General features: G+C 43.0%; 2 protein-coding genes across 2 annotated transcripts; both read left to right on the top strand.

Annotated features, from left to right (window-relative positions):
* Nucleotides 1–168: 168 nt before the first annotated feature.
* Nucleotides 169–3996, top strand: LOC104931794 (rho-related GTP-binding protein RhoA-C). The gene is made up of 5 exons (XM_010746885.3): nt 169–295; nt 824–979; nt 1656–1776; nt 1882–2012; nt 2115–3996. The coding sequence occupies exons 2-5, from the start codon at nt 824–826 to the stop codon at nt 2286–2288; spliced, it is 582 nt and encodes a 193-aa protein (XP_010745187.1). The 5' UTR covers nt 169–295; the 3' UTR covers nt 2289–3996.
* A 155-nt stretch (nt 3997–4151) lies between these two features.
* On the top strand, nt 4152–14232 carry rbm10 (RNA binding motif protein 10). Its single transcript, XM_027288509.1, has 23 exons — nt 4152–4318; nt 4802–4882; nt 4968–5511; nt 5599–5769; nt 5856–5925; nt 7325–7398; nt 8348–8434; nt 8565–8625; nt 8719–8877; nt 9073–9233; nt 9425–9522; nt 9775–9862; nt 9972–10176; nt 10703–10812; nt 10890–10971; nt 11342–11433; nt 11521–11709; nt 11986–12180; nt 12387–12443; nt 12553–12747; nt 12986–13030; nt 13115–13170; nt 13488–14232. Exons 2-23 carry the CDS (start codon nt 4866–4868, stop codon nt 13576–13578), a joined length of 2847 nt encoding a protein of 948 aa, XP_027144310.1. The 5' UTR covers nt 4152–4318; nt 4802–4865; the 3' UTR covers nt 13579–14232.
* Nucleotides 14233–14283: the final 51 nt, after the last annotated feature.

The raw sequence follows: 14283 nt of genomic DNA, 5'->3' as shown, positions 1-14283 counted from the left end.
GTTGGGTCCTAGAGATGTGGTGACAACAGCTGCACAGAGGGGGCCCAATTAGATTCTTTTGTCATGGGGCCCAAAATTCCTGGCGGTGCCCCAGTTTGTATGTAACCTTTATTTGTAATTTCATTTTTTAAATCATCTCCTTCGCATTACGCACTCCTGTGGCTCTGCGTGTGAAGTGAAGGTGCCGCAGCCTGCTGACGAATGACGCAATCTTGCGCATGCGTATGAGCGGTGGGCGGAGTTTTCCAGTCGGCCAGGAAGAAGAGGAGAAAGGCGGACACAGAAACATCAAGCGGTAATCACACTCAGCGATAGCTTTTTAAACTTGAAGCCGATCCTCGTGTCAGTCACAGAAGTATCACGGGTAGCTCGATGAACGCCGTGGTTATGGTTTCAGAGAGAATATCTTGAATGACAGCGAGACAAACCCCGGGAAACACCGTTAGCTTTCTCGGTGGCTAACGTTAGCTGGTTTGACAGGCCCGGACTTACACTGCACAGTCTCTCAGCAGGAATGGGAACACAGTCACGGGAATGTTGTGTGTTCAAACCCTTTTACCTGCGAGGCAGCTTCCCTGTCTGCCCAGCCGGGTCGTTTTTGGTTTTATAAGAATGTCGCACATGAGGATATTTTTAACGAAACTCTCGGATATGAAGGGACGCCGGTGTGCGTTACTTTGTAACGTTTAGGAGGCTCTGCTGTTGAAACACTCATCAGTATGACTGTTTGAAAAGGCGTGTTCAGGCTCTCTGTGCACTGCTGTTAAAGCGGTGTTTGGGTGTTTGGTCAGTGCCTTGTATAACCTTGTGTTTTTCTCTACAGATGGCTGCTATCAGGAAGAAGTTGGTGATAGTTGGGGATGGTGCTTGCGGGAAGACCTGTCTGCTCATCGTCTTCAGTAAGGACCAGTTCCCAGAAGTCTACGTCCCCACTGTGTTTGAGAACTATGTGGCAGACATTGAAGTGGATGGGAAACAGGTGAGACACAAAGCACCAGCTGCAGCTCCTGTTCATGTCCCATTGCAATTTTGTTCCTATTATATTTCATTTATACCTTGCAGTTATTATTTGTATCATGGTCACTTACTTTTGCAATATTATTTATATTATGGTCACTACTCTTGCAATAATATTATTATTTGTATCATTTTCTTTGCAATATTTCTTACACTATGGTCACTTTACATTACAATACTCTTTTTATATATCATGCCACTTTTATCCTCAGTACTTGTCTGTTTTGAAGGTTGATTGTTTTTTGTGTTTATTGTGTAGGTTATAGATATTTCTGACTGTTTATTGTGTTTTTTTGCCTTTCTACTTTTTTCTAACTCTGTAGTGTATGCTACACTTTCCTCTGCTGCTGTAACAAGTCAGTTTCCCTGTGGTGGGATGAATAAAGTATATCTAATCAAACTAGTGTCCAGAGAGACCAAACACTGAATCCACAGCTACGATGCTACATGACACTGAATCCACAGCTACGATGCTACATGGCACTAAATCCTGTGCTTAAAAATGTAATTAATAAATTGAAAAGGTATTGATATTGTGAGTATAAGAACAGTGTAACCAGGGTTTGCTTAATCATGTCACTTAAATGCTTGCATATGCATCTATCGTCACGTATTACGCTCTCTCTCTTGTTTCTCAGGTAGAGCTAGCACTTTGGGATACAGCAGGTCAGGAGGACTATGACAGACTGAGGCCTCTCTCCTACCCCGACACTGATGTTATTCTCATGTGCTTCTCTGTAGACAGCCCTGACAGTTTAGGTATTGTCTTTGCCACAGTCACACAACTATCTGTTGAACACCTTGTGATTGTTAAGTTGATATGTGTTCCTAATTATTGCGTTCTTTCCCTTTTACTCACTACAGAGAATATTCCTGAAAAGTGGACACCTGAAGTGAAACACTTCTGTCCTAATGTTCCCATCATCCTGGTGGGCAATAAAAAAGATCTGCGCAATGATGAGCACACCCGACGAGAGCTAGCCAAAATGAAACAGGTGCGTTTTTTGGGGGGTTCAGAACATGCTCATATATGCACATTTGTTGATATTGTTGAAAGTCAAAAACCTTGAAACCTTCTCTCCTTTGTGTGTCTCCAGGAGCCAGTTAAATATGAAGATGGCAAAGACATGGCAAACCGCATCAGTGCCTACGGCTACCAAGAGTGTTCTGCCAAAACCAAAGATGGTGTGAGGGAAGTCTTTGAGATGGCAACTAGGGCAGCACTGCAGGCCAAGAAACGTGGCAAGAAGTCCAACTGCCTTCTGTTATAAGCTCTGGGAGAGGAGGGAGCTGCCGTCAAGCACAGATAGAGAGGGCGGCTTCCATGAGATTTGACACAGGGGAGAATATTGGGGAGGGCCCAGAAAAGTTTTGCGGACGCTCAATTTCTGATCACCCAGTTACCCTCAGAAAATTAAGGCAGGTCTTAAATTGTTTGATAGTCTTCTACACCTTGGTCCTTGGTCTATACATTAGGTTTTGTGCCATTTTGCTTACAGCTATCAAAAACTTTGAGATCTAAGTCTGTAGGGCAGGTGGTGGTGGTGGGGGGGTGGTTCGAAGTTGAGCAGATGTAAACGGGTTGAAACGTGCCATGATTGGAATGAAGAGAGAAAAGGTCCTTACCAGGCCAAAGACAATGGGGACATGAGAGAGAAAGAAGGACGGGAAAAAACTGACATGCATATAAAATAGGTTTGAATTAAGACTATGTCTAAGTGGATTTTACACAGTATCGCCTACATGTAGTGCCTTGAGAGCAGCGGTGAAGAAGAATAAGTTGTGGGGTAGGGATTCATAACTTAGATGGGGTATTATTTTTGTCATTTGTAGTGTCCACACATCACATTTGTGAATGCTTTCTCCCTGTCATTGGCTTGGCTCCTTCAGGCCCATATTCTGACTCAGGCGCTATGCAGGGGTATGCCTAAACTAGATTGTATGAGATATTTTCCCATACCGGATTACTTACCTGTACTTTAGAGTGTGTGCAAGTGTGTGTGTGTGCAAGTGTGTGCAAGTGTGTGCAACTGTATGGTGGTTTGTTTTCTCCAGTGCAGGTCTGCATGCAGTGAATGTGTATATTTGTGTGGGTGTGTATTAACATATGTGTCTACGTACTGTATGCATGGAAAGGCCTTCTGCGTCACTGACCCTAACCCCTTGTTTCCATGCCAAAGTTACCCCCTGATGGCCACATTTTGTGGCTCAGATGGGTAATGGAATTAACAGCTACTCAGAGTGACATAGAAACCTTCACTTTACTGGAAGACATTGTACTATACCTAGAGGCACAATCAGGTTAAAGCATATTATCAGTTTTTAGGACCTTTTTTGTGTATACCAGAGATTCATTTGATTGTGTTAATCAGTGGGTCAAATCATGAGTGGTGTAGTCGATAAGTTGAATATTCTTTCAGATGATAGGCTTATCTTATTACTATAATGTCCATTATGTACTGTATGTCTTACAAGGCTTTGTAAGGACATGTTATTGATGTGTATTTCAAGTTTGCCTTTTACTCAACTCTCCCCATATCCCCTTTTAATGATATTGTCACCATTGTACTATAACTTTTTATTGTCGATGTCTCTAATTTTCTTTAGTATATTTTAATCATTTTACTTATTCCTGCTGTTATGATCTGCTTCTGTCATTTAAATGATACATTGTAACCGTAGTATTGTTTCATTTAATTAATTGAAGGTCAAGCTTGGGTGCAAGGCTGGAAAACGTTTTGGGGGTGGGCTGCTAGAGCAGTGTTTTTTGTTTTTGTTTGTTTTTGTACTGTGACATATTAGGTTTTCTGGATTTATTTTTTTTTCTTTTTCAAATAAAGCTGATATTAGGGGTTTCTGTTGTAAGGTATTTATGTGTTCTTTGATCCAGTCATTCATTAATAATTACCTATATTTCTGGCATTAATTAACTTTTGTTTCCCCAAATAATAAAAAAAACCCCACTCATAACCCGTCAAACTATCTGATTCTGTGTGTTTTTATTTATATATCTCATATGAAGACGCATTAAATGATACTGTATCTGCTCGGCCTGTTTGTCTCGTCCAATCATCGTCGACATTAATGTGTTCGCTCTCCAACCACCAATCACATGCCAGAATCAGGTATTTGTCCCTCCCACTCCTAAATGTTGTCTTGCTGTGGCCATTTTACACTTTGGTTCCCTGAAAAATAATTACACTTGGCTACACGGGGAAAAATAAAATAAAAATAAAACACGCTTCACACCTGGGCTTCAACGTGACATTAAAAGAACTGCTTCTGGTCACACGTGGCACTGGTAAGTGTTTGTCCTGTTTCACGCGCGGCTGGACCGCTCGTGTTTGGTTGACAGCGGTCTGTTGGGAGACTGCTCAAGCTCGAGCTAAAATAGTTAGCTCGGCCGCTAACCGAGATGACCGCCACACGTCATTGTTGAATACTCCTCTTTGGTTTGCGAGGATGAGCGTGTGCATTGCGGACACACGTGTCTGTGAGTGATGCAGGGTTATGCATCTGTTTGTTTATTTGTGGCTTTTGGTGAGCGCGGTGTAAAGCAGTGACTGAAGTCCTAAAGTTGGAGAAGTCAGTATGCAGTAATGCAGCTAACTGAACTCAGTGTGTCACCTGCCTCTGGCTTTTTTTATTGTTTGCATGTAAAATAGCCCAGGTGTAAGTTTGCACTCTTGTGTTTCTAAGTGATAAGGTGTGTGTGTGTACAGTCACTCTGCAGAGTTGACTGTGCCTGATTATCTTCACATTCATATTGCTGATGTACTTACAGGGTATCTAATGCTGTAACCATAAAGAAGTAGGACAGAGACAAGGAGCAGAGTCGGTGGATCAGCATGGACTATGAGCGCAGGTGAGTTAAACATTAATTTTATACTGCTCCCATTGAAGGACACATGTGTTAGACAAGTCCCCTCACACTCTTTCATGGTCATCAGGGGTGGGCGAGGTGACCGCACAGGTCGCTATGGCAACACCCACAACGATCACAACTTCCGGGACATGGACTACCGAGGCTATGGCCAAGAGGATGAGGAGGCAGGGGTAGGATACGACGTCAGAGCAGATGGGGACAGACCGTACGGTCATGACGAGCAATCACTGGGCGCCCGTGACTTCTCACCAAGTCGTCTTCAAGACCGCCCGGGGTTTCACCAGAGAGGAGATGCCCGAGGGGACCTTGGCCGTGAGGGGAAAGGTCTCCTGTGGCCTCCTTGCTCTCAGTCGCAGCCTGATCTAGCCCTTCCCATGCTCCAGCGAGATGAGGAGGGATCCAGGCGGGAGTTTGAGCCGCTACGGACTGGCCTGCAGGAACGGGGTCGGGGGAAAGGTGGTAGAGGCTTTCCTGATAACAGTGCCCCCCATTCAGGGAGTAGGGATGGCAACTGGGGTCGTGGCGGTGCCCATTCTGAACAGATGGAGTACAATACGGCAAGACAGAGAGAGGAAGACAGGTTCTCTCGTGGGACAGTGAAAAGGAGGGTAAGCCATAACAAGTCTCTTTATAGAGCTGCTACAGTTTAATTTTGTTGTTGACATTGGTTACTAGTTTGTGACTGTTCTCTGCAGGCTTTTCCAGTGGGGACAGAGGAGCATAGTTGTGGGAGTGCTGGTCCAGACTTGTCCCTCGAGGAGTTGGATCAGAGGGATCAGGACTACCGTGCAGATCTAGACCACAACCAGAGGCCAAGCAACATCATTATGCTTCGTATGCTGCCACCCAACGCCACCGCCAATGAGGTTAGTGTGTTTCTCTACAGTGGTGCATGACGCATGGGTCTTGTTGTCGGTAAGACTAAATGTCAATAATGCGTCTGTGTTCATAGATCCGGGCACAACTTCAGGAGCAGGGGATCCAGCCAAGAGAGGTTCGCCTCATGAGGAACAAATCTTCAGGTGAGAACTTGTCCATTGCCCCGAGTTTGTTTTCTGTTCTATACTCTCCCTTTGTGTCACACCCATCCATCAGCAGCTCTTTCATTTTCATTGCTCTTTCGGGTGACTTTGCCTTATCTGCTACATTCTCTAATTAATAGGCTTCCTCACGTTCCTTCTCTTCTCTTGTCACTGTCTTCTTTATACTCTGACAACAGGATTTATAGCTCATATAAAGAAAACATTTATATTTATAAACTCACATACAGGCTGTTGCTTAGATTCCTGCTTTGATTCTTTCTGCTGGTGACTAATTTCTCGCTAGTGCCCACAGAAACACATCCATGCATGTTTCAGGAGAGCCCTATCCTATATTTGTCTTTTAAGATAAGAATTCATCCATACAGTGTAGGATATATATATATATATTCACTCCATGGCTTTAATTATCCTTTTCACCTTGGCTTTCTTATTTGTCTTTACCCTTTCATGATTCTGCCTCATCCATCTTGAAGTGCGATGTGTCTGAGTAGATGAACAATGCTCACAAACTAACATCACCTGAGAAATGAGCAGCAGCAGCAGCAGCAGAATTTGTCTGATTGCGTTTGTCATTGTAGCTATTTCTGAATGCGTGAGTGTCAGGATATAAGTGTTGCAGCTACCTCTCAGCTATGTGAGCGCCATCCATACCACTCAGAAAAGCTTGTCTTTTTCTAAAGGTTTCCCATAAGGTCATTGCCCCCCCCCCCTTTGCTAACTCACTGGTTGTCTGTAAGGTGTGCCTATCTGTCTCAGGCACACTTACAGTCCTCCGCACTGCTCTGTCTTTCTCACCCCTACATCACTGTTTCTCTGTTTTTAGGACAAGTCACTCTACCCGTTTTAAATGTTTAAATGATGACCTTTTGTGATTATACACAGTGTAAAAAGTTATAAATTTAAACATGTTGTAGAATGTTTTCTGAGTCAGTTTTAGTAATGCATGGACACGATATGGAGCCTTTAAGTGGAGCTACATAGTTCAGTGCACTGTGACTCTTAGTAGTAGCAGAGATATGCGTGTGCTTGTGTGTCTTTCTGTGTCTGTTTTGCCTGGGTGCTTCATCATTCAAAGCTGAGCTCAGACTCAACTGATGAGTGGGTAGGATTCTCCTTCTCTCTCTCTCCCTCTTTCCTTGACCCTGTTGAGATACTTGACATTGCGTCCTCCCACCCTTGCAGAGAATTTGACAGTGGCTCTCCAACTGGCTGTCAAGTGTGTTATTTCCAAGGGAGAGAGGAAGTAATGATTTATTTTATTAGTGCTGATACAGGGTCTCTCTCTTCTCCTCTGGACATGAAGCACTAACCCCTCACTGCGTTGTTGTTATGTTGTTGTTGTTGTTGTTCGGTTACCATGGCGCTGGGCGGTGTCCAGGTCAGAGCCGAGGATTCGCCTTCGTCGAGTTTAATGTCATACAGGAGGCCACCCGCTGGATGGAGACCAACCAGGTCACTCTCCCTTACACAGACACTCATACACATATATACATGCATACAATGGGGATATATGGGTTAATATCAGGACAAATGTACAGTCATGCCCTGTCACTGCATTCCAGTATGTTATAGACATACAGAGTGGAGAAGTAATTTTTGTCTCCAAGGTAGGTAGGTAGGTAAGTCTTTATACTTTGAGGCAAAATTATTTTTTTTCTTTCTACTTTATACCGAATTCCACAAACAGGCAAATTCATGTTACATCATGCTGACGTCTGTCTGTCTGGGGCACTATGACATAGTTTTCATAACTGGACCTTCTCAGTCACGTTTGCTCATCATTTGTCAAATACAAGCCCCTCTTTTAATAGAGGGCTCCTCTTTTTTCAGTGACATGTTCTCACTCTCTCTTCTAAGTTTACAGTACCACCTCTGGGATAATATGACAGTGTGAATATAATTTCTCACATGGTCTATTGTATGTCGAATCAGAACCACTATATTACTTCATTTTCTTGTTTTTTGAACCTTTCATATCTGGGTCATCTACCATTATTACATCTTTAGGATGGAGCTATTGTGTTATTTGGGGGGGGGCGAAGGAGGTGACAGTGGGATGGGATGTGCGGAAAACTGTGAAAAGGTTTCCCCTTAAGGGGGGAGGGATGACACAATTGAACAAAACACATTGTGTCCTTAAAAATGGACACGCACACACTACACATACACCATCTCAGTCCGTCCCAATTTCCTAAAGCTGAAGGTTGCAATTCTCTGGTGTCCTCTTTCTTTCAGCCTCAGTTCTACTCTCCCTTCTCTCTGTCACCCTCTCCCTCTCCCTCTCGTCCCTTTTCATTCTCTCTCATCTCTTGTGAGATGAGGCCTTTCTCTGGCATGTGTGGCCTAATTATTGCTGATAATCATTCTTTGTTTCCCCTCCCTCTCTTTCTTTTTCTTTCAGGGTGTACTGTTGATTCTGGGACAAAGAGTGTCGATGCACTTCAGTGACCCGAAACCACGTGCCAATGAGGACTGGCTCTGCAACAAGGTTGTGTGTGTTTGTGTTGTGTGGCATGCATACATGAAAATCTAAATGCGTATGCATGTTTATCAGTCACTGTAGTGGCTCATTCTTTCAAGAAGTCTTTTTAACAGTAGGTCATATAACATTTCAACAGTGTGGTGTGCAAAACTTTAAAAGGCGAGAGAAGTGCTTCAAATGCAGTGTGCCTAAATCAGGTAAAGTTTAACCCACCTACAATATAAATAATAACAATAACACAAGCTTTCTCTCACCATATAATAATTAAATTGCATGTTGTCTTTCCCCAGAGGCTGAGCTGAAGTTGCCCCAGTTGCAGAGGGATTTGCCAGTTGGCCTTCAAAAGGAGGGAGCCCAAGGCTTATTGCCCCTGCCAGCACCCTACCACTCTTCTGCTCCAGCTGTCAACCCAGGACAGGCTACACAGCAGGCAGATGTTGCCAATGACAGTAAGCTTATTTATTCATTCATCATTTTTACCACTGTGGCAATCTCCTATTCCTATGTTTTAATCATTATATACCAGAACGGGTCATCACGGGATACTTGCTTTTAAACACTGTGTATTGCCTGGTACCTGAAATGTTTAATATTGTGTTTAAGAATATAACATTCTGTCATCCTCTAATCCTCTCCTGCACCAGCTCTTATTCTAAGAAACCTTGGCCCACATACTTCACTGGAAGCCATCTTATCTGCTTTGGCTCCATTTGCCACTCTCTCCCCTTCCAATGTTCGCCTCATCAAGGACAAGCACACACATCTCAACAGGGGCTTCGCCTTTCTACAGCTCTCTACAATAGTGGTGAGACACACTCATGCATGAGCGTAAGACAGACATATATGAGAATTTTTTATTTACCTGAATTAGTATTCAAATAAAACATTTTGTCATAGTAGTGATTTGAAAAAATCCTCAACATACATACACACATCGGCAATTACACACAAATGCACCCACACTAACTTACAGGTCTCTGTATGTTTTATCAACAGGAGGCATCTCAGCTGCTCCAAATCCTGCAGGCTCTCCAGCCATCTCTCTCTATTGACGGGAAAACTATTGTGGTGGAGTTTGCCAAAGGCTCCAAACGGTAAACACGCGCACACCCAAACTTTGTCACAAAGTAAACACACTAGCATTGCTCATTATTGCACTTGCAAAAAGAATAATATTGTGGTTCTAATAGGTAATTACCACGCCACATTACAACTCAAATTTGTAATGTGAGTAAAGTGGATCAGAAATAGATCACCTAAAACTTAGTGTCACAAAAAAAGCTGTTTTGAAATGTAGGTCATCAGAATCCCACTGAAATCCCCTCTGTGGCTCTTTTCCACACCAGTGATGTGTTCCTGACCGATGGCAGCAGAGTGAGTGCTGCTACAGTGGCCAGCACAGCTATAGCTGCTGCACAGTGGGCTGTAACGCAGGTAACGCATCTGAATGACTTATCGGTACAGTTAAGAAAACACAAGGATGCAACTCATCTTTAATTCAAATGTTATATTTGTTATTGTATTCTTGTGCTCTTATTTTCAGACTGCTCAGAATGGATCAAGTGGAGGCCAGAGTATAGATACAGCAGTGTATCAGCAGGGGGCAGCAGTAACATACAGTCAAGAAGGAAATGAATACTCTGGCCTAGATGGCACAACTTTCAAGGCCCAGGCAGATTCCAGAGTTGCTGGTTTGCCTGGTGCTGGAACAGCCCTAATGGGGGCATACACAGGAGGATCAGCTCCAGGTTGGTATCATGTATGCTAAGTACATATTACCCATATGATCTATATAGCTGCACATGTTTGGATTGAACTGCAGTTGTGCTTGTAAGGGGTATTTCACTGCTGGGAAGATGGACTTTTCATAAAAGTAAACTGTCTATGCAGTAGAATATGTTGGTAAATTAGTGCTACTTGACCAGAGAAAAGGGCTGTGGTATTCCCTTTTGCGCAAAAGGTAGAAAACTACTACAATCAGAATGCACTGGGCCCTTTACTTTCCAAGGGCACCCCAGCTCGCTGTTATGGTCTGGTTGGACAACACACACATTGACATTTCATAACAGGAACAATCTGTAATTCGAACAACAGCAATAGAGTGGACTTTTGCCAGCAAATGAGTGGGGAGCTCTGGGTGTAGGTGACATGGAGGCAAGTTTAAACACTGATCGTTTCCTTGTACCGGCCATATTGTAATGATGCAAAGCTGTGTGGAAGTAGTCAAAGTTCCCTTTTTAAGCCACCTTTTTATGTGTATTTACCTCCATGCAGCTGCCATTTCATCGGAGGCAGTGACTTCTGGATCAGCGGTAGTGCAGCAGTCTCTCTCTCACACACAGACTGCTCTTATCACCACAGCTACCACCACACCAGTCACACAGGTTTGCTTTTCTTCTTTGCCTCTTGAATTCTTGCATGACATTACTTTCTTGTTGTTAAGAGCTTTGTCTGTTTGCAGGTTGAGATAGTGGGAAAACCACAACCAGCTACTCCCAGCCAACCTGCAACCCCAGGCACTGAACACGAGCTCCAGCAATACCGTAAGGCTTTGTGTGTCCAGTGTTCCCTACAGGCAGGGAACCTGTGTTTTATTCAACCCCAAAGGGGGAATGCTTTTTTAAAAATTGAGTGTTTGCTTCAGATTAACATTAACATCAGCATTAAATTAGCATCCTCGCTAAAACTGCAAATGGATTTACCTTTGTGAGATACATTCATTGAGGCCACTTTTTCAAACTGATTTACAGGTTTTTTTTAAAATGAGGAAATCATGCATGCAAAATTGGTTTTGTCATTGCAAAGTGTTGTGTATGGATCATGATGCTGCGTATTGACCCAGCTAACTTTTTATGTTGAAATAAAGGTTTTTAAATTTGATATTTGACCAATGCCCTGTTTCTTTGATTGCAGCTGTGCCAGATGTGTCCACATACCATTATGACGAAAGCTCAGCATACTATTACGACCCGCTCACAGGACTCTACTATGACCCTAATTCCCAGGTAAAGAATTGTGAACAAACTGCAATCAGAATATTGCGTCAGCACAAGATACATCAGTCTGATTTTGTGTTTTTCTCCTCTTTGCAGTACTACTACAACCCTCATACTCAACAATACATGTACTGGGACGGAGAGAAGCAAACCTACATTCCTGCTGCTGCCAGCCAGTCAAATGCAGAAGGTGGTCCTATGAGTGGAGCCCCTTCAGACTCTCTGTTTGCTTCCCCTGGCAGCAAGGAGAAAAAAGACAAACCCAAGAATAAAACTGCCCAGCAGGTGCACTACTACAGTATAACAGTTAAATTATTGAAAGATGTGCAAAGACAATTTTATTTACCTATGAATATTGGCTTTTCTGCTGGCTTCTTTCTGATTTAGCACCTCTGTGAGGGGACATACAATATAATACAGTTCAGTCCAAATTTAAACATACATATTCTCAGCAAAAAATGTAGAGATCACCAAGGTATAATTTCTTGAAGGGCTACTGCGTTATATTACATTATGTTGTTTAACTGGCTAACTTGCATCTCTTGGGGTTTCTATTAATAGATTGCCAAAGATATGGAGCGCTGGGCTAAGAGTCTCAATAGACAGAAGGAGAATATGCGTTCTGTCTCTTCCTCCCCTGGTGTCGGCTCCACAGCGCTACCACCTGGGTACACGAGGGCACCTGGCCTCAGTCGCCTAGATGACCGGCGGGAATCTGCTAGTGCTGACGCAGGCTATGCTGTTCTGGAGAAAAAGGTATGTGACTCCAAACATGCTTAGCTGTAAACACCTTCAGGGTAGCAGGGTATCATAGTGACTGGGGAGGGTGGTCCATCAATCAGAGGAATCTTGTTTATTTGCCTTGAATCTTGTTTATTTTTATGCTCTTTAACCTGCCCCGGTGCAAGTAATAAAATAAAATTACCTGGTAATCCCACTGAGTTTGCTTTTCTGTCCTGCAGGGGGCACTGTCTGAACGGCCTCAGATGTTTCTCGACCAGATCCGACAAAGTACAGAAGTAAGGAGCCGGTGATAGTATATCAATGTGACAAAACTCTTTTTCAAACATACTACTTGTATCCACGGGTCTATTTATTCCTCACTTTTTGATCTTATGTCATCTGTAGCGTTCCCCACCTCAGCAGCAGGGTCTGGTCCCGGCCTACAGTGGGGAAACTGACAGCGAAGAAGAAGGAGGCGAGAAAGACGAGAGAGAAGGGAGAATGACAGACTGGGTTAAACTGGCCTGTCTGCTGTGTAGGAGGCAGTTCCCTAGCAAGGAGGCCCTCATCAGGCACCAGCAGCTCTCTGAGCTACATAAGGTGGTTACACAAACAGACAAACAAGTCAATTTCACACAGTTACAAACATTGCATAAATGATTGATAAAGAATATGTCTTCACTCCTGGTTGGAAAGCCAGGCTGTTATCGGTGTATTTTGTTAAATTGTCGTCTCAATTTGTCTCTTCTTCACTCTGTTATTTAAAAGGTGTCTAAGACGATGCCTTTCCTCTTGTTATCTTGTCTAAACTTGCTCCTCTTTATATGTTTGCGCCCAGCAAAACTTGGAGCAGAGGAGAGTCCAGCAGGAAGCAGGCAAAGAGGTTGGAGAACATTACATATGCTAATTACGTTACTGATTGAGTGCAGATAATATTGATTTCATTGTCTGATTTCTTCGGTTGCAGAGACATGCAGATGGACCTGAAACTCCTGATCCTAAGAGGAGAAAGTTCAACCCCATGTAAGCAGCAGTGAAGAATCAAACACAACTCTGTTTGTTTTAGGTTTACGGTTGGTGGTGGTGTGTGAAAGAGGTTATTTACAGAAGCCTGGATATTACCATGCATCGTTACTTTTGTACTGTTTAAGTCAGGGTTTCTGCTCTAAGTACAACAAAGTGTAATAATGGTCTTGTTTTAATTGGTCTGTACTGTATGTTGTAAGGTGTAAGCAATACCTTTACAATAACACACAACTTTACCAATTTGCCTGCAATAGTGGATGTGACTACTTACAGGTCCATGTGTGCTCAGTGTTTATCCTCTTTTGTCTCTTTAGTGATGGGATCACAGGCTCGAGTCTCGGTGCCAGGATGCTGCAGGGAGGTGTGAAACGGGGGCTTCTTTTGCGCAATATGCAAGTGGAGTGAACCACCACCATGAAGTCTCAAATTCCTGAACACGCAACACGTCACCATTAACATCATATAGATATCTATAGGCAAACCTCTTAATTTTGGTTTTGACATCACGATTACCTCAACGGTGGTAATAACACTCATCTGAACTGATCCTGTAGCAGTGGATGTCAGGATATTGCACAGAATGCACTTTTTTTGCTTTCTTCCTGAATGATGCAGTTTTGAGTTATCACTTGCTTCAGAGCTTGTGTGTGGTAAACAAGCTTTATGTGACTGGGAAACACTTGCTGCTGGAAAATGAAAGATCAATATAGATCTTTATGGCAGCAAATTGGGTTTTCTAATATTACTGTCTATGCACCATAGATTTTTTTGTTTTGTTTCCGTTAATTTAATGCTATATGCCTTGTCATTCAGTGAATGACTGATCTGGGCATGAAGTGTGTGTATACATTTTAGACTGTGGCCTCATGAACTGAGTAGGGCCACGCTAACAAGAGTGTGTAGATGAAATGTCTCATATTGCAGGTATGTATTCAGTGTAATACATACAGTAGTTATGTCTGGTGAAAATTGTTTTTTTTTTTTTCTGTATTTGTTTAATAATGTGATTGTTTCATTAAGCTCATGTAAATTAATTCTGAATAACACATTTTCATCATTGCCACTGGTTGATGTCTTGTATAGGCGGGGTAGTAAACTGGAGCTGGTATG

The sequence above is a fragment of the Larimichthys crocea genome, chromosome XV (genome assembly GCF_000972845.2).
Source record: "Larimichthys crocea isolate SSNF chromosome XV, L_crocea_2.0, whole genome shotgun sequence".
NCBI classification, from domain to species: domain Eukaryota; kingdom Metazoa; phylum Chordata; class Actinopteri; family Sciaenidae; genus Larimichthys; species Larimichthys crocea.
Note: the sequence above shows the minus strand (reverse complement) of the source record. Positions and strands in the feature narration are given on the sequence as shown.